The 18563-nt window shown below is 57.0% G+C and overlaps 1 protein-coding gene across 1 annotated transcript in view; it reads right to left on the bottom strand.

Moving 5' to 3' along the window:
• SREBF2 (sterol regulatory element binding transcription factor 2) overlaps window positions 1-18563 on the bottom strand; it is a 63524-nt gene that overhangs the window by 2074 nt on the left and 42887 nt on the right. Inside the window, exons 11-18 of the mRNA XM_069581683.1 lie at window positions 16335-16504; window positions 11177-11345; window positions 9608-9725; window positions 8633-8742; window positions 7407-7539; window positions 3947-4115; window positions 1744-1929; window positions 233-344 (exon numbers count right to left, since the gene is read on the bottom strand). Of these exons, the coding sequence (XP_069437784.1) occupies window positions 233-344; window positions 1744-1929; window positions 3947-4115; window positions 7407-7539; window positions 8633-8742; window positions 9608-9725; window positions 11177-11345; window positions 16335-16504 (1167 nt within the window). The remainder of the gene's footprint in view (window positions 1-232; window positions 345-1743; window positions 1930-3946; window positions 4116-7406; window positions 7540-8632; window positions 8743-9607; window positions 9726-11176; window positions 11346-16334; window positions 16505-18563) is intronic.

Raw genomic sequence — 18563 nt, 5'->3', positions numbered from 1 at the left:
TTCTGTGATGGGGCTGAGATGGGGCCCATCAGCGGGGGCCCAGCTCCTGCGCTGGGACAACACCCCCCACCATCCCCTTCTCCCTCTGGAGAGGCTGGACCCATGACAACCTGACTGAGGCCAGTCCAGCCCCACAACGCCTCACAGACCCTCCCTGGCCTCCCACCAAATCAAGCCTTGGGTTGCCCTCCCCTCCCCTGGGCCCACCCAGGCGCCAGCGCTGGGGGCTCACCGTGCTTGGCGTTCTGAGCCGTGCGCCGTCGCAGGCTGTGCTCCAGCAGCTGGTGGGTGCGGGTGGGGCTGGCTCCGGCCATCAGGCGCACAGTGGCTTCATGCAGGAACACCTGGAAGCCCGGGGACACAAGCCCGGTGTCCTCACCTGTCTCTGTCCCTGGGGGAATCCCTCCCTGCAGCATCACATCTGCCCGCTGACCACACCCCTTCTCCTCTAGACACCCTGCCAAGCTCGAAAACAACCTCTCCTGTCCTCACTCTGACCCCGGACACACACCCGGCAGGAAAGGGGAAGAGCACAGGCCAGCTGGTGGAGCTGGAGCGAGCGAGCACGCTGAGAGGGAAGCTAAGGGCCACCTCCGCTGACGGTGACTGAGAGCACCGGCATGCACTCTGGGCTGTGAGGACAGTAGGCAGGTGGGCCCTCATGATGCTGGGGGCTGCCTCCAGCCCAAAAGCAGGACATGGGAGAGGCAGGGACAGGAGGCGGCAAGGGGACAGCTCAGGCGGCTCGGGGCCTGTGTCCTTTGGTTTCTTCAGAAAGGGTCTCCTCTTCAGAGTTCAGAAGGTCTCAGGAGGAAGACCTGCAGCTCTTCTGTCAACACGAGTCACCGACAGAGGAGGGAGGGAGGGGAGAAGGGGGGGTCTCCATCTTTTACACCTGAACACCTCAGGGTGTGAGGAGGGTGGCGCTGCCCTGGATGGCCAGGGTGGAGGCGGGGAAGGGAGAGGCAGGTGGGGATGTTTTGTGAGGAGGCCGCCGCCCCTGGGCGCACTTCCTCTTTTCCACCGTGCAGGGGGTGGTTCTCACATGACTGTATTTCATCTGTAGTGTCTGTCCTGGCTCACTGCACACAGGGAGGGGCTACAATGCAACCACGTGAGGATCCCAGAGCACCCGAGGGTGAGGGCAGCTGTACCTCAAGCCCTTCTTTTTCACACGTTTCCAAATACAGCCCTTCCCCACCCCTAACACTGGCCTTCTTACTTGTATTTTTGGAAAACAATTCAGGGAAAATATGTTGAGTTGTATTACTCTTAATTAGCAATAAAGGTAAACACAGGAACAATTTGAGTCCACTAAGTGGGTTATACAACTGCCCTCATTGCCAAAGGGAGATGTTACGTGGAGTTCTCAAGCACAGAACTAAAACCCCAGTGGCCCAGAAAAAGCATTAAACGCATTTCTAGGGGATTCTGACACTCACTATGAAAACCTAGCAGTGCTCCCTAGTGGACTTCCCCCCGCCCCCCCGTCCTCACACAGACTAGGAGCCCCTTCTTGCTCCCGAGTGTTAACTGATAAGGTGAGATCTCTGCTGGCCTGTCTGTGCTGTGTGGACTGCTCACTGCCACGTTCCAGGGAGCGGCACACACAGCATGAGCCAAAGGGATGAATGGCACCCAGCCCAGAGCCTGACCAGTCAGCCGACTCCACGACCCAACGCCAGAGCTGGGCTCGGTTCTGACACCTCGATCCACCCTCCCCAGCAGCAGGCTAGGCCTTACCTTGCGGTAGGCCGGGCGGAAGCTGTGTGCCAGCCTGCGCAGGCTGCCCAGGTCCCGCTGGAAGCCAGCCAGCTCAGCGCCTGACGCATGGTAGGTCTCCCCCAGGGCCTGGCTGGCTCCAGCCTGCTTCTGCCACAGAGTCGTCCGCAGCGACAGGAGCAGGTCACAGGTCAGCAGCTGGACCACCTGCGTGGTGGGCCATGAGGAAGGAGAAGGTGACTGGCCGGTTACCAGGGCAAGGGTCCCTGCACGCACCAGGTCTTCCCCGACCGGACACCTAGCAGCTCTGGGATTAAAGGGGAGACCCAGAAAATGAGGGAGCAAGAGAACCACCAGGGAGGGAGCTTCAGTTCATGACATCTAGTCCTTCCTACAGCCCCTGTAGGGAAATCTGCTCTTCCATTGGGCCGGTGAGGAAGCCAAGGCTCAGAGAAGGGCAGCGCCTCATGGAGGAGACACTGCGAAGGGTAGGAATAAAACTCTGGTGGTTCTGACAGCAAGTCACACGCCCCTCCCACCTCCGGGGCCCCTCCCACCTCCGGGGCCCCTCCCACCTCCGGGGCCCCTCCCACCTCCGGGGCCCCTCCCACCTCCGGGGCCCCTCCCACCTCCGGGGCCCCTCCCACCTCCGGGGCCCCTCCCACCTCCGGGGCCCCTCCCACCTCCGGGGCCCCTCCCACCTCCGGGGGCCCCTCCCACCTCCGGGGGCCCCTCCCACCTCCGGGGGCCCCTCCCACCTCCGGGGGCCCCTCCCACCTCCGGGGGCCTCTCCCACCTCCGGGGGCCCATGGCTGGCCTAGAGGCCCTGTCCTTGCAGGAGAATCAGAGCCTGGAGATGGAGCAGGGATCAGAGGCTCGCTTCCATGGATGGGGCCCAGGTCTGGCCCTAGTGGCCTCTGTGGTGGGCGGGGGAGACAGGAACCCAAGAAGGCAGACCAGCAGAGCGGCTCAATGCTGGGGTTTGGATCCACCAGTCTAGATCTTTCACTGTTTCCTGTCCATAGCTATGTGGCCCTGACACATGACCTCACCTCTGAGCCTGTTTCCCCACTCAAAAAATGGGAACCACAGAGGGCTGCAATGTCACAAAGGAGAGTCACAAAGGGCACCGGCCTCAGCCCACGCTGGTGTTGCCTAGCTCCTGAGGGCCCTCAGCGCCAGGAACAGTGCTTCTCAAGGTGGGTCATGTGCCGCCCTCAGGCGCCAATGGACGCCTCCAGGCTGTTCCTCATCTCATCCAGCCTGGCATCCCTTTCTCCAGGGTGCTGCCCCACCCTCAGGCACAGTGGTATTCTGGCTGTTGACAGCACTGGTTGAGAACGTGGATAAAACCCCTCTCCTCAACCAAAGGTAGCATTTCTGAGAGGTGAGGTAGCAGCCTGCGGCTGATTTCTGCCCTGAGGGACCCTAGCCTCTGTGGGGGCCCCTTCTTCCAGGCCCACTTTCCCACATAGGTGCCTGCAGCCTTTCTCGCCTCCTCAAACTCGTCTGGTTCTCCATGAAGACAAACACTAGAACCACCCAGAGCAAGCCTTGGGCCCTGCGGGCACACCTGTCCTGTAGGGCTGGCATGTTATCCCAGGTTCACCACAGGGTCCAGGTCCAGGCTCGACCTCAGCCAGAGGTGCCGGACCAACCCTAGTGAGGTCCTCGGAGTCTGACCCTCAGGACACACCTCCTGCCTCCCTTTCTGGAGTGAACCAGGCTCCTCCCGGTGAGCAGATGACAAGCCCCCCTCAGCTGTGTGCACCCCTCCCCTCCCCTCCCCTGCCCCAGATGGCCCTGCCTCGTGGCCCGGCAGTGACACAGTCCCTCTATCAGGCACGGGGAGTCTCTCGAGGGCCGGGCAGGCCTCTGTGATGCACTGTGGAAACATTGCACGGTGCCGCCGGAACATGCAATGCAACTACAATGCACCGCAGCCACCCGCTCCAGGGTGCGCGCGCAGGGGCGGGGGCGGGGCAGACGCGCGCCGGCCAGCCGGGGTCCGCCTGGGGCGGCCCGCGCCGAGGCCAGCAGGACCTGCGGCCCAGGTGGGAACACGCTGCCTCCCCCGGGCCACCGGGCCAGGCTCTGAGGGAACGGCTGCTGCCTGGCCTGTCTTCCACGCAGCCCCACAGGCCGGGTGGGCTCATGGCGGGTCAGAGTCCTATCTCCCAGGAGAGATGAGCACCGCCTCCAGGGGCCATACGCCCCTACTCACATGGTTAAGGTCAGGGTCACAGGTTGCCCCACTGACGTTGAGGCTGCTCCACAAGTGGCCACTGGCCCTCTCGCAGTGGCAGAAAGAACTCTGCTGCCCGTCCGCCTTCCCGGAGAGTGAGGCATGCATGGCTCTGCAGGTGTGGAAGATGGCCTTCACCAGGGGGCTCCTGGGTGGTGACAGGCAAGAGGTCAGCGCACGTCACCTGGGCAGAATGAAGGTGGGGAGCCCAAGCCAGCAACCACTGCCCTCACACTGCTGTGACAAGTGGGTCCACAGGACTAAAGTCACCATAATGGTTCTAGATCCTAGCTCCAGGTCCTGGAATTGCTGGCCCTGAGCGAGGGAGGCTCCCAGGCCGTAAGAATCCTCTTCACTCCAGAAATGTGCACAGTGTTCACGTTCTAGTGAAGGAGTCGGATGATCAACACATTAGATACTGAGTGTGTAATGCCAAGTGCTGCGAGAGCCATGAAGGAAAGTCACCCAGAGCCAGCGGGTGGCGTTTCATAAAGGATGGCCAAGGATGTCCTCACGGGAAAGGTGACACTCGCGCAGAAGGAACCCGAGGGAAGCAGGCACGCGGATTTCCAGGGGGGAGGGTTCTGGAAAGAGGCACGGCAGATGCAAAGGCCCTGAGTGTCTGACACGTGTGAGAACATCCAAGTGGGAGCATGGCTGCAGGAGGAAGTTAGGGGAGTGGAGGACAGCAGGCGCTGAACGAGGCCCTTCTCAGCCTCTGACTCGCTCTAGGCTCCAGGCAACTGGAGCTCATCTCCGCTCCCGTCCTCACTCCTCGCCTCTGCTGTCGTGGCTGCCTTTGCCTGGAATACTCTATTTCACCATTCCCGACTTGTTTCTGAGAACTGTTTCACCGGCTGGCCCTCTGGTCTGCCTTCTCCTGCCCTGCCCCCTGCAAGCCTCCTCTGGTGGCCCCCTGGGTCAGGTCCCCTGCTCCCCTGACACTGCCTGTCGGTCTGTGAGCCTCCTGCCCTCACCAGGTTGTGTGTGAACTCCTGGAGGCTCACCTGCCTCTGGCCCAGAATGTCTCCCCGCGATGTGCTGCCTGCTTCCTGAGAGCCAAGACTGGAGCCAGCAGAGGCCACGGCTCCCAGAGTGGAGAGCTGAGTGGGGCAGGCCACTGTCTATTTGCTTATGGCCGTAACTTGCTGTCTCATTCACCACGGCCTCCCAGAGACTAGAACTTAGCTGACACCAAGTACGCCCTCAGCTAAGCACTTGCTGAGTGGATGATGGAATCGTGGAGGGATGCAAGAGACCCCCGAATGTGGCACGTGACCAAGGAGAAGGGATCAGAGATTCCGGCCACAGAGACTGTTGGTGGGCCCACCAACAACAGTCACTGAGAAGCCACCCAAGACGGTCATTCAAACAATCTGTGCCTCAGGGGGGGGATGGTACAAGTCTGTGTATGGCTGAGTCCCTCTGCTGTTCACCTGAAACTGTGGTAACATTGTTAATTGGCTATTCTCCAACATAAGATAAAAAGTTGAAAAAAAAGCAGAAGAGCAACAGTGAAAAAAAAACCCATGCCTCAGTTTCCTCATCTGCCACAGTACCACTCGCCGCACCCTGTGGGGACGTATGTGTCGGCCCTGTTATCTGCACTCACTCGCTAAGGTGCAGAGGCCAGGTGCTCAACTCTGGAGAAACAGCCTCATTTCAGGGAGCAGATCAGGGAGAGAGTGGGGAGGCTGGGGCGGGGTGGCATCCCACAGCATCGCCACAACTAAAGAGCAAAGGGCCCCGGGTGGCTGAATTTGGGGGGAAGGAATGCCTGCAAGGGTCTTAGCTGTACCCCAGGGCCTGTTCTTACAAGTGAGAAGACTTTAGAGTTTACCCGCTGGGCCTCAGTCTGCTTGGGTGTGTCAGCTGGGAGACAACACATCCTGGGTGGGCGTTCACTGGTCAGAGCTTAAAAGGGGGTTACTTAAATGGCTGCTTCCCTGGTGGCTCAGAGGTTAAAGCATCTGCCTACAATGCAGGAGACCTGGGTTTGATCCCTGGGTCGGGAAGATCCCCTGGAGAAGGAAATGGCAACCCACTCCAGTATTCTTGCCTGGAGAATCCCATGGATGGAGGAGCCTGGTGGGCTATAGTCCACAGGGTCGCGAAGAGTCGGACACGACTGAGCGACTTCACTTTCTTTCACTTAAATGAAATTGGGAGTGTTGAAGCTGCTTAAACCTGCTTTCCTTGGCTCCCTCCTGCTCTCCCGGGTAAATGCCCGCTTGGCGGGAAACGCGACAGCCTTGGCTCTGAGGAAAGACCCAGTGGTGCCTTCCTGCCTTGGGGCGTTTCACAATTTCTCCAAGTGGCAGAAGATGTCAGGGACACTCAGATCCAGTCCGAGGCAGCCAGAGTGTTGGCAGGCTGCCCGCCGATACAGGCCAAATGCCCCCAAGAGGCAGGCATGAGTCCCCAAGAGGAATGTCAAAAGCTCTCTGGTGATGCCTTGTGCTAAAGGCCTTTTTAGTGATTCAGCTGGTGGGGTGGAGGGTGGTCGAGAGGAAATGGGACTCAGCGCTGGCACACGAGAGGATCCCCGGGCCTCACAAGCCAGCGCTGGCCTGCCAGGCTCCACCAGGACCTTCTATAGTAGAAGGAGCCACCAGCTCTCCCTGCTTGTCAGCCTGTGTGAGGAACCCTGGGAGCAGCACTGACAGCTGCTGGGGACACAGACACAGACACACAGACACACACACAGAGACACAGACACAGACACAGACACAGACACACAGACACACAGACACACACACACACACACAGACACACACACAGACACAGACACACACACAGACACAGACACACACACAGACACAGACACACACACAGAGACACACACACGGACACACAGACACAGACACAGACACACACACACACACAGAGACACACACACACAGAGACACACACACACAGAGACACAGACACAGACACACACAGACACACATACACACACACAGACACACACAGACACACATACACAAACACAGACACAGACACACACACAGACACAGACACACACACACAGACACACACACGGACACACACACACAGAGACACACACACGGACACACAGACACAGACACACACACAGACACAGACACACACACAGAGACACACATACACACAGAGACACAGACACACAGACACACACAGACACAGACACACAGACACACACGGACACACAGACACAGACACACACACAGACACAGACACACACACACACACGGCTAGCCACATCTGGAGTCTCCGTGGCTCCCTTGTTCCCTCGCTTCATCTCTCCATCTGTCGTGTGGTCCCCAGGCTGCCTGACCCTTCATGCTGATGGCCATGCAGACCTGCTCCCCTCCCCCACTAACCCAGCGAACCTGGCACCTGCTGGCACCAGGGGCTTCCCTGGAGAGAAGCAGGCAAGAGATCAAGGAGGGCTACGCACTCTGTCGCTTCCAGGGCCTGGGGGACCCGCTCCACTTCGGTGAAGTGAGTGCGCACAGCAGCGTCATCTCCCTGGAGCCAGCTGATGGCCATGGTGATGGCGGACGTCCACCACCGACAGACGACGTCTGGGCCTAGAGGCGAACAGAACCAAACGCCGTTCCAGCGCTGCAGAGACTAGAGCCCCCCTGTTCGTGCCGTCTCTCCCTCCGGAAGACGGGCTGGGGCCTGTGGGCCGCCCTCTCACATCCACCAGCCCCATCTCAGAACATGTTTGGCAATTTGCCTTAACAGCCTTAAAAATGTTCACTTCTATTAACCTAGGAATCTCATTTTTGAAAATCCATCACAAAGAGATGAGCCTAAACAGAGAAAAAAAAGATGTTCACTCTGGTGTTATTTTTAAGGAAGAAGCTGCAAACAGCCCAAACTTCCAACAGCTGTGAAAAACAGTGTTTCCAGAATATGTGTAGGAACAGTGCAGGTACAATCCTTCTAGTGTTTTCCTCTCTGAGGCCTAGTTCTCTCAGTGAACCTGCACGTGAAATGCCTAACAGCGCATTGTTTTCTCAGCTTGGAAATGAGACAGGCCATGAGGTCAGAGGTCATGATGGGGAGGCTGCTCCTCTGGGATACTACCCTCCATGGGGAGAGCTGTCAGAGGGAGCTCCACGCCCTCTCCTGCAGCCTCAGCCAGGTGAGAGGCGGCCGCTGTCATGTTGTCCCCTGGATGACAGTTTAGAGACGGGAGCAGAGTGTCCTGCTGCCAGTTCAGTCAGCAGTTGTGTGGCCATCCGAGGCAGTGGGTGCCGGAGCAGTACGGACGCCAGCAGAAAGGCCTCTCTGGCAGAGAGCATCAGACCCAAGAGCAGCCCCAGGGACCACTGTGTACTGAAAGGTGAGTACCCTCCACCAGCCCCCAGGGCCTGGACCACTTGCTGCCCATTCTGAGCACCTGGGAGCATTCTTGACCTGTTCTGGCCAGCATCACTGACTCACTCATCATCCCACTTCTAGCAGCATCGTGATTTCCTGCCCCCAAAACACAGCCCAGTGAGGGGAACTGTGGGTGGGGGGTGATGTGGGGACTGCAGAAACACACCTCAGAGCCAGAGAAGGTTCTTGAGTGGCAGACTCATAACCAATCCTGGGCCCCCAAGACATAAGGGCTGTGAAGGACGGAGTCAAGCAGCCTGAGGCCCGTGGAGCCGCCCGCAAGGTGCTTACCAAGGGCCGACTTGAGCACAGAGCTGCTGGAGAAGGGGGCGGTTACAGTCCCCACGGAGTCCACAAAAGAGTTAAGTAATTTCAGGTACTCGAGAGCGCTGGAGAATTCACTGGAAAGAAAAGAAAGGGTCCCACTCACATCAGAGTGTACACAAGGACCTCACTCACAGCCTGGCTGGTCAGCCCCCAGCTCTGAGACCCACAGGGCCAGGCACACCCCGAGCACTGCCCCCACCAACCACTCTGGCTCGCCCCAGGCCGCCCTGACACTGTTCCTGACACTCTTCTCTCTGTGGGAAAAGCAAGGTTTCTCTTTCATCCCTCGCCCTTCAAGACCCAATTCAACCGTGGTCTCTGCCCAGAAGTTTTCTGATCCCCCAGGCAGGAGACCCCCTCTCTGCCCTCAGAACCTGGGCCCTGAAGGAAAGTGATGCTGGTACCTGTCTGCCTCTCAGGTCTGACTCTGTGAAGGAAAGACTGTGCTCAGTAACTCCGTAAGAATAAGACACCACCTGACTTCTCAGTACAGGTCTGGGTCCCCAAGATGTCTGGGCCAGAGGCATCTGCCTTCTGCTGACCGTCCCACACTCCATTCCAAAGGCCACCCTCCCCCTGCCAAAGGGCAAAGCTAAAGAAATCAAATCCCCGACCTGCTCCAAGAACTGACTCCACTCGGTGATACAGGTATGTATATAGGTGATATAGATATAGAGACAGGTAGAAAGGAGCAAAGGGGGAAGTAATATACTTGGTGGGGCAGCAAGAGGCAAAGAAGCCAGCTGTGAGCCCACAGAGGGCTCTCGTGGGGCTGCCAGGCCTGAAACATCAACATCAAAGAGTCACTGGATTTCCCTGTGGCTCCCACACTGGGGCTCGTTTCCTTAAGGGAGGTGGATCTCAGAGCCCCATCTGCGCTACCCAGGGAGGCAGCCTGAGGTGGGGGCATGGGTGGGGATGCATATCCAAGGTCTGTACCAGCTCTCCTCTTCTTGGTCTGCAGCTTTCTTCTTGGCCTGAGGTTTTACCAAGGACTCCACTGCTCGCTCCAGCAGGTTCTTACAGAAGGCCTGGTGCACCTGGGCGATGGGGTCGGCTGGAGAAGAGGAGGAAGCCAGGAGAGGGGTGAGTGGGACTCACTTAGGAGCTCAGTTTGTCCTACAGAGAAAACAGGGCATGGTGGGGGAACCCAAGGAACAGATGTCTCCTCTGAATGGGGACAAACCTCCCCAGCGAAACCCCAGAACTGCTCGCTGAACAGCGGGGGGTGGGCGGGCGGAGGGTGGTCAAGTCCAAGACTACATGAGTTCTGGACTGGCTCCAGTGTGTGGGGGCGGGGTGCATGAGGGGTGCTGTGTCTCTTAGCATAATGCTCAGTCCTTGCATTCAAGGCTGGGAGCTGTAAGGTGGTGGCCACAACCCTCGTCAGCAAACAGAACCAGGAAGGTGGACAGCCACCCCAAGTCTCAGAGGCCGCCCCTTCTCCTGTGGCTTAGGAGGACGGCCGCCGAGGCTCCTGCCTGACAGGGTGAGGAAGAGCCAGCTGCCACTTAAGAGCCTTCGCACAAGACCCATGACCAGAAGTTGTCTGGCCGAGGCGATTAAACAAGAGGCCTGGCAATGTTGGCAATGACAGCTGCCTGTCACCAAGTCCCCCGACTGGCAAGCCCCAAATAGGGCGTCACCAGGCCCTTCCCCTCATTCACATGCCACAGACGTGTGGGCTTTAACTTGACAAGGACAGGGAGGCAGGACACTTAGGAATATGTTCTGGGCAACAAGGCCTAGAACCAGAGCCACCGGAGGCATGAGGGCCAGGGGCTGCCTCTGCTGCAGACAGAGCAGCCTGGCCAGGCATCCAAGACCGATGACGGCTTCTGCTTTCGCCCTTCTCTCTGGGGTCGCGTGTCATTCTTACTTTGAACAACAGAGTTTCTGAGAAGGAACGACAGTGGACCCCGCTTTCCCCACAAAATGCTTGACACACACTCCTGAACCTGCCAACCACATCTGACTCCCACACGCCTGGTTCAGAGAGGACAGGACAAAGCCACTGGCTGCTCAAGCCTGGGCCAACCCGACCGGCCTTTCCTGCCCGCTGCGAGGCCGGGCGAGTCGACTCAGATCACCATCAGACACGGGGGACAGCCAGCCGGCCTCTCCTCCCGACGCCCGGAGCCCTGTCTCTGCCGCCACCCTGAGCACTTGACGACCGTCTGCCGCCTGTTGTTCCCTAACTGCTCCGTCTATGTCTGTTTGTTTTCTGGCGGAAGCGGGAGAGTGGGGCCAGCCAGCAGCTCCTCTACACCCTCTGAGTCTCCACAGTGCCCGGCACAAGGGCAAGATTCCGCTGAGCACACTCAGTCACCCTTGGGGACGTGTGGCGGGGTGACTGATGCCAGGACCACGGGCTCCGAGTGGCCCAGCGGCGAGCTGGCAACCAGGCTCCCGAGCTCCTGAGTGTAGGGAACTCACGGCCAAGGCACCCTGTGTCTCCATGTGTCTGGGGGCAGCACCAGGGGCCCCCAGGGGGCAAGGCGTTCTCACCTGGGTTCCTCTGGGCACAGTACAGACTCTCCTTGGCAGCTGACTTCACTGACCAGCTCCGTTCCATGAAGAACTTCTGGCCCAGGGGATGGCAGAGCCAGCGCAGTGAGTCAGGGACGGCGCTGCGCTCGGGGCCACACAGGCTCTGGGCGTGACTGAGGAAATAGCTCTGTGGAAGGACGAGGACCACCGTGACACCAAGGTGGCGGACAGCAGCTGTGGCCACGGGAGGCCGTCAGAAAGTGCCACCGGGTGGAGGCAGGCTGGGGAAGGGGGGCCAGCAGGAGGGCTGGGACCCTCCACGCCTGGAAGCAAACACCCCCACAGAAACCAGGGCGTTGGCTCCGGGGGAACCTGCCGGGCTCAATGACAAACCCCAGAGGGAAGGGGTTGGGGGCTCAAGGCACCCTTGGAGACTTGGCTGCACCCTGTCCTACTGGGTGTGCCCAACTGGACTTGAATCATGTTCTTCGCCATGCTGGCGTTCAACCTGCCAAGCTGAGCCACGCTCTCCCAGGCGCCCCTGGCCCCCCTACAGCATGCCCGCCCTCAACCCTGTCCAACCCTGCATTCCAGCCAGGTGGCCCCCTGGGTCCTGAGACTTTTTCTCTTCTGCCATTTTAATTACATATCTTTGAGAGCATTTTTAGGTAAAACTGTGTTCTGCTTTGACTCATTTTCATTTCTTTCACCTCAGAGTGTGAAGAGTGTAGAACAGGCACCCAGCAAGTGGCCAGCGACTGTCATTTACCATCACTGTCAGTCTAGAAAGCGCTGGAGTGAGAGGGCTGCCCCGAGGTTTGTCCAGGACGCAAGCAGGCCTGCGTGATGCCCCTCCCTCAAGGCTGGCCCAGCAAGGGCTTTGTCCACCTGTTCTCTGTTCTTTGTCCAGAGAACCCTCTGGGACCTCCTTGGTGGTCCAGTGGTTAAGAACCTGCCTTGCAGTGCAGGTTGATGCAGGTTTGATCCCTGTTTGGGGAACTAAGAGCCCATATTCTGCAGAGATACTGAGCCCATGTGCTGCCAACTACTGAGCCTGCACGCTGCAACTAGAGTCTGCATGCTGTGATGAAGATCCTGTGTGCCACAACTGAAACCCAACATAGCCAAGCACATAAATAAATGAGTATTAAAAAAAAGAGAGAGAGAGAGACACCCCTGCTATCCCTGGGTGAGCCCAAGCCCCTGCTTCCCACGTCCCTCTTTAGCCCACAAAATAACATCACTCCAGGGCCCAGGGATAAACCTGCAGGGACAACGATGTCCATCCATGTTTTCAAAAATTGTGTCATTTTTTTTGACTGCAAGGAAATCTAACCAGTCAATCCTAAAGGAAATCACCCCTAAATATTCACTGGAAGGACTGATGCTGAAGCTCCAATACTTTAGCCATCTATTGTGAAGAGCCAACTCTCTGGAAAAGCCCTTGATGCTGGGAAAGGCTGAGGGCAAAAGAAGACTAGGGATAGCAGAGGATGAGATAGTTAGATAGCACTGCTGATTCAACGGACATGAATTTGAGCAAATTCCGGTAGACAATGGAGGACAGAGGAGCCTGGCGTGCCACAGTCCATGAGGTCCCAAAAAGTTGGATACAACATAGTGACTGAACAACAACAAATCTTTATTCTAAATCCCATAAAACCACTCGATACAGCACGATCTGAATGAGAAACTAGCAGAGAAGGATGAAGGGGCGAGAGAAGAACGCAGTGCAGGGAGCCTGGAGGAGGAGCGGCTGCTGGGCTGGGCCTCACCCATCACACGGCAGCCTTGCCTTCACAACCCAGGAGGCTGCTTCCTCTGCTGGTTCAGCCTGATGGTTCTGACCTTTACTGGGCTCTGAGCACCATCATCTAATGTGACGGTCTCAGAAGACTTGAATGCCAGGGTCAGAAATAGCCCTGCCAAAGTGCCATTCAAAGGACGTGGACCAAGGAGACTGGCTCTCTTGGGGGAACCTGAATACGGTTGCCTGAATCCAAAAGCAAAGGACGTGTGGTACAGTCCAGAAGAAAAGAGAAAAACAAAAACATAAGATCCCACATGCTGTGCTGTGTGGCCCAAAAAAACAAAACAGCAGTAACAAAAAACTGCTCACTGCTTGTTAAGCACACTCAACGTTTTCAGCGGGGTGGGGCACTCACTGGGGGACCATCTCCCCCATCCTCAGCTGCTACACACATGCCTTCCTCAAACGGATGAGTCCCTCTCACAGAGCAGCTGCGTCTTAGCAACAAGGACAATCAAAACCCCCTGGGATTTCCGGGCTGATGGAAATGATCCTAAAATGTATACGGGAAGGTAAACAGCAGACACTAGTCACTAGGGGCAGAGGACTGACACTTCCAGACATCAAGACGTATTAGATATATGGTCGCCAGGGGTATGTGGTATTGGTGGTGCACTACGGAACTGACCAGAGGGTCCAGAAGCAGAGTCCTCACATGCAGACATTTAATTTATGCAAAAGGGGTGCAGCAGGGAGAGGACAGTCATTTTAACAACAGATTCTGAGACAGGGAGATAGACATGTGAAGAAGAAAGTAGATCTGGCATCTCTTCCTCCAACTCATACACAAACCGGTTCCAAGTGGATTATGGACCCATGTGCAACATTTGAAAATAATGGGTCTATCAGACACCTAGTAGAGTATTTTCATGACACTGGGGTAAGATAAAGGAATATTAAACAGGACCTGATATATCTGTTAAGGAAAAGAATAGACTAGATTTCACGAACATTAAGAACTTGTGCTTATTGATCAACACCACTGAGAGAACAAGCAAGCTACAGAGTGGGGGAAGACACATGCAGAGCACATCTCCAACCAAGGATCAGAGCAGAGAACTCCTCACACCAACAGAAAGACACACATCACAAATGAGAAACGGGTAGAAGATCTGAACAGGGTGTTCACAAAGGAGGCTATGTCCAAATGGCCCATAAATGAACACTATGAGATGACCACCAGAAGGGCTAAAACCCCGAAACTATCCTGTGTCTGCTGAGGGTTCAGAACTGAAACTCTCTACACTGCTGGAGAAGTGAAAACTGGTCCATCCACTTTGGAAAACGGCCAGGCTGTGGGTACTGAAGCTGAGCGAATGAAAACCTCTGAGCTAGCAGCGCCGGAGCAGAGATGCAGGCACAGTGCACTGAGAGAACGGGAATGTTCACAGCAGCACTGCTCACAGTAACCAAAACAGGAAACGACCCCCAAGTCCACTGGTAAGTGCCTGGTCATACAGTGGACTCCCATGAAGCGATGAGAATGGACGATCTGTAACCACGTGCGACAACACAAATGAACCTTACACATGGCACCGAGCGGAAAGGGCAGAGAGCTGCAGGACGCACGCGCGCCTCTCCTCGTACCAAGCTTATAGACGCAAAGCATCTGAGGTCATCTGGATGCTGGTTACCCAGCGGGGGGGCTTGGGGTGGGGAGTGGCAGTTTGCTGATGGCAAGGGTCCCAAGGGAGGTTTCTGGGGTCTGGGCTGTGTTCTGTTTCTGGATCTATCTGTTGGTTATAAGCACGTGTGTTCATTTTGGGAAGTCGCTGACCTGTATATTTATAATTTGCACACTTTTCTACAGGCATATTGTACTTTAAAAAAAAGCTTCCAGGAACAACAAACAGCAGGGAGGTTAACCTATCGTGATGAAATTCAGGACACTGGTCCCCTCTGTGGGGGCAGCAGGAGCCAAGGCCTGCAAGGAGGCTCTGGGGGTGATGGGAACACACAGCTTCTTGATCTGGGTGGCTGTTACGCGGGTCAGTTCACTGTGTGAAAACTGATCAAGTTGCTAAGTTATACTGGACACATTTCACTGTGTGTATGTTGTATGTCGATTATGCCTTGAAAACTTTTGGGGGGCAGAGATGACAAATGTGACGACGCTGGCCCAGAGCACCAGGACTGCTCCCAGCCCAGAGAGGCCACCTCGACCTCCTCCAGGACGGGGCCGGGAGCCCAGCGTGCTCTCTGGGCAGCCAGCCAGACCCCACCGCACCCTGCTGCCCCCAAGGCCTGGGCCTGGTCTGGGTTCCTGTCCGACTGCGAGCCACCCCCGCAGGGTGAAGGTCCTGCTGGCCACTGCACGTCCTCCCCAGGGAGTGCCTGGCCTCAGTAACCTTTGCTGAATGAACCTCTTATTTGGGTCTTGGGAACACGGTCTTCCTCTCCCGTGCCCTCTGTCACCCAGAGTATGGTGACACGCTTCAAGCACATCAGTGTCAGCACGGGGCACGTTCCTGCTTATTCTCAGCACATCTGTGCTATTAATGAGATATGGACATGGATGGGGGGATAAGATCATTCTCTGCTGAACACAGCTGATGTGCTAGGCAGCCAACCCAAAGCTGACACTGAATAAGACATGCCTGTGTCTGCTGGAAGAGAAAGCCTGAGGTCAGCAGAGGCTGTGAACGAGTTGGCAACACGGTCTGTGAATTATCCAGTTGTGAGTTCCCAAGGCTGGCCCTGTGCCAGGCACACTGGAGGAAACCACGGTCTCCACCCGGAGTCTGACGCGAGCCCCTCACAAGACATACAGTGTTTTCCACTTCTAGACCCACAGAGCTGTGATCAACACAAGGTACCAAACAGAAGGCATTCTCAGTTAATAATAGAACCAGGAGACACAACCAGCAGACTCCAAGCAGAAGAGCCACACGTTAGCCTCTTGAATACAAGGTCACTCTTATCACTGAAGCAATACCTCAAGATACTAAAATGCCTTGTTCTGTTTAAAATGGCTCAGGGGAAGGAATTCTTGTCTGTTTTATTTACTGCCAAGTATTTGTGGACATCTACCCCTCAAGGTGGTCAGCATCTGAGGGCAGGGCCCACACCAATTTTTACATCTTGGCTCCTGGCTGGGAAGGGCTTCCCTGGTGGCTCAGACAGTAAAGAATCCGCCTGCAATTCTTTGAGATGCGGGATCAATCCCTGGGTCAGGAAGATCCCTGGAGACAAAAATGGCAACCCACTCCAGAATTCTTGCCTGAAGAATTCCATGGACAGAGGAGCCTGGTGGGTTACGGTCCATAGGGTCGCAGAGTTGGACATGACTGAGTGACTTTCACTCACTCAGTTGGCTGGGAAAGGCGCTCTGAGAAGGTCCAGGGGAGGGAAGTGAAGGACACTCACCGCCAGGAAGCCCAGCTTGCCTCCACACCTGGTCTTGAGCCCCATGGCGGCAGTCAGGTGGATCTCCACCAGCGTGCTCGGAGGGATCTTCTCCTCAGCACATTCAGCCAGGTTCACTGCGCACAAGGCCATGTGCACGTCGGAACAGGGGGATCCCACGGGAAGCTTGCCTATGGCGGCAAAAACAGAATGATGAATGTTGACAGAGGCCCTCAACCCACGCTTTCTCCTGCCTCCTCCAGCACCAGCAGAGCAAGAGCAGAACCATGGCGGGGAAGCTGGTGGACTCTTTGATCACAGCCCTGGATGGGGCGCCAGCCCTGCGACCCAGTAGCTCTGTGCGCCCTTCTACCTCACAGGTGGTTGAGGACCAGAGAAAGCACAGGTCTAACGCCTGGCCCGCAGCCCCAGCCCTGGGTAACGGAAGTGATCAGGACTGCAGGCGAGTGGGCAGGACTCAGGGGGCAAGCTGCAGCATTTTCCCAAACGGTGTCAACAGCATGGCCGTGTTCTGCTAACACAGTCCCGTGTTTCCAAATGGTGCAAGAAAGGTTGGAAAAATAAAAACTGATCTGAATTTATCTTGCTTAACAAGACCCCACAGTCTATAAAGCACACACCCTTTCGAGGGAAGGAGGTTACGCAAAACTGAGCCATGATGGCCAGACACATCTTGGCGGGGAGGTGGACGGCCAGGAGAGGCTCACTGCAGCCTCCGTGAGGGCTGAACGGCTCTTCAGGGACCAGACCCCAAGGCGTGTCAGAGGCTCTGAGGCTCTCACACTGCCACCTGCCTTGGTCCTCACTACAGCGAGGGGAGGTGGCCAGCACAAGCAGTTGTCTTTTTTTTTTTGGAGGAGGGGAGCAGGTTGTCCCTTGGGGGATGGCCAGCCAGGCCTCCTGACCCCGCCTGGCCTCTTTGGTCTCATATCAGGCCCCAGACTTCATTCGGCACAGACGTTTAGGTATTGGTCTTCCCAGAAGGCACCACCAACTGGGCTTTCTCCTTTGTGGGGAAGGCAGGTGGAGGGCAGCGTGAGGACCATGTCATCTCTCCGTCACTGTCCTCTCGGGGCCCTGCTCAGGGCCAGGCCCACTGAGTGCTGGGTGAGTGTGGGGGATGAGCAGTGTGAACCATCTCAGCTGGAACTTTCCTGAACAGATGCAGCTTCCGGATCAGAGACCTGTTTCATCCCCAAGGGCTCAGGATGGATGGGGAAGCAGGGAAGGTCTGCACATGGGGCTCCGCTGCGAGAGCTCTACAAGGCCGCAGGTGTTCCAGCCCCACACTGCCCCAGAGTCTCATCTCCATCCCCCTGGCCTGGGAGCGCCCCACCCCTGGGCGAAGCTCCCCCAGCCACCAGGTCACCTATGGCCTTCCTGTCGCTGTGCCTGCGGCTGCTCTCTGCCCTCGTCTCACCCCCATCCCAGCAGCAACCTCTCTTCTTGAATCCCCTCCTCCCCACACACCAAGCCTCTCGGCCTCTCCTGCCCGGCCACCTCTCAGGTCAGCCTCTGCCCCACTCCCTGTCCCTGCCCCGTCCTTTCCGTGCAGGTCTCCTCCCACATGCCCTGAGGGCCCTTTCATCACAAGCCCTCTCATCAGCGCCCATAGCTTTTATCCTCACCTGCAGACCAGAGGCCCAGCCCCATCCGTGGACAACAGATCTAGTGCAGCCCCTCACTGAACAGCCCTCCTCAGTGTCTCATGGGCAAGGGTCCCGAGCTGGATATCTCACCTCCTCCCTAGAAAGCTGTGTGTCTCTTCTTCTCCCCACCTTTGTTGGTGGCAACATGATTCACCCCAACTCTCAAGCAAGAAACCAGGGAAGCCCCTTACCCAGTTTTCCTTACCCTTCCCATGTAATGAGTCCCCAAGGCCTGTCAACCACCCACTCCTTCCTCTCTGTCTTCTCGGCACCTGCACCCGCTCCCACAGGGCCTCCCAAAGGCAGCCTCTCCATCGGAGTGAATCTTCTTGGCTTCAGAGCACAGGCCTGATGACGTCATTGCCCCCACTGTGCTGGCGCCCGTCGCCCTCCCCTCACACAGCCCACCTGGGGACACCACCAGGCGGGGGGAGCTCCTCCTTAGGAACACGTCCCTCGGCCTGGAAGACACATCCCCTCAGCAGAGCCAGTGAACTCAAACGCCTCCTTGCACACAAAGCCGGAAGGCTTTCAGGGCCCTACCCAACATGGACCCCTCCCTCCCAGCTGAAACCCAACT

This window comes from Ovis canadensis, chromosome 3 (genome assembly GCF_042477335.2).
Source record: "Ovis canadensis isolate MfBH-ARS-UI-01 breed Bighorn chromosome 3, ARS-UI_OviCan_v2, whole genome shotgun sequence".
Lineage (NCBI taxonomy): Eukaryota > Metazoa > Chordata > Mammalia > Artiodactyla > Bovidae > Ovis > Ovis canadensis.
This window is presented reverse-complemented; position numbering and strand designations above follow the sequence as displayed.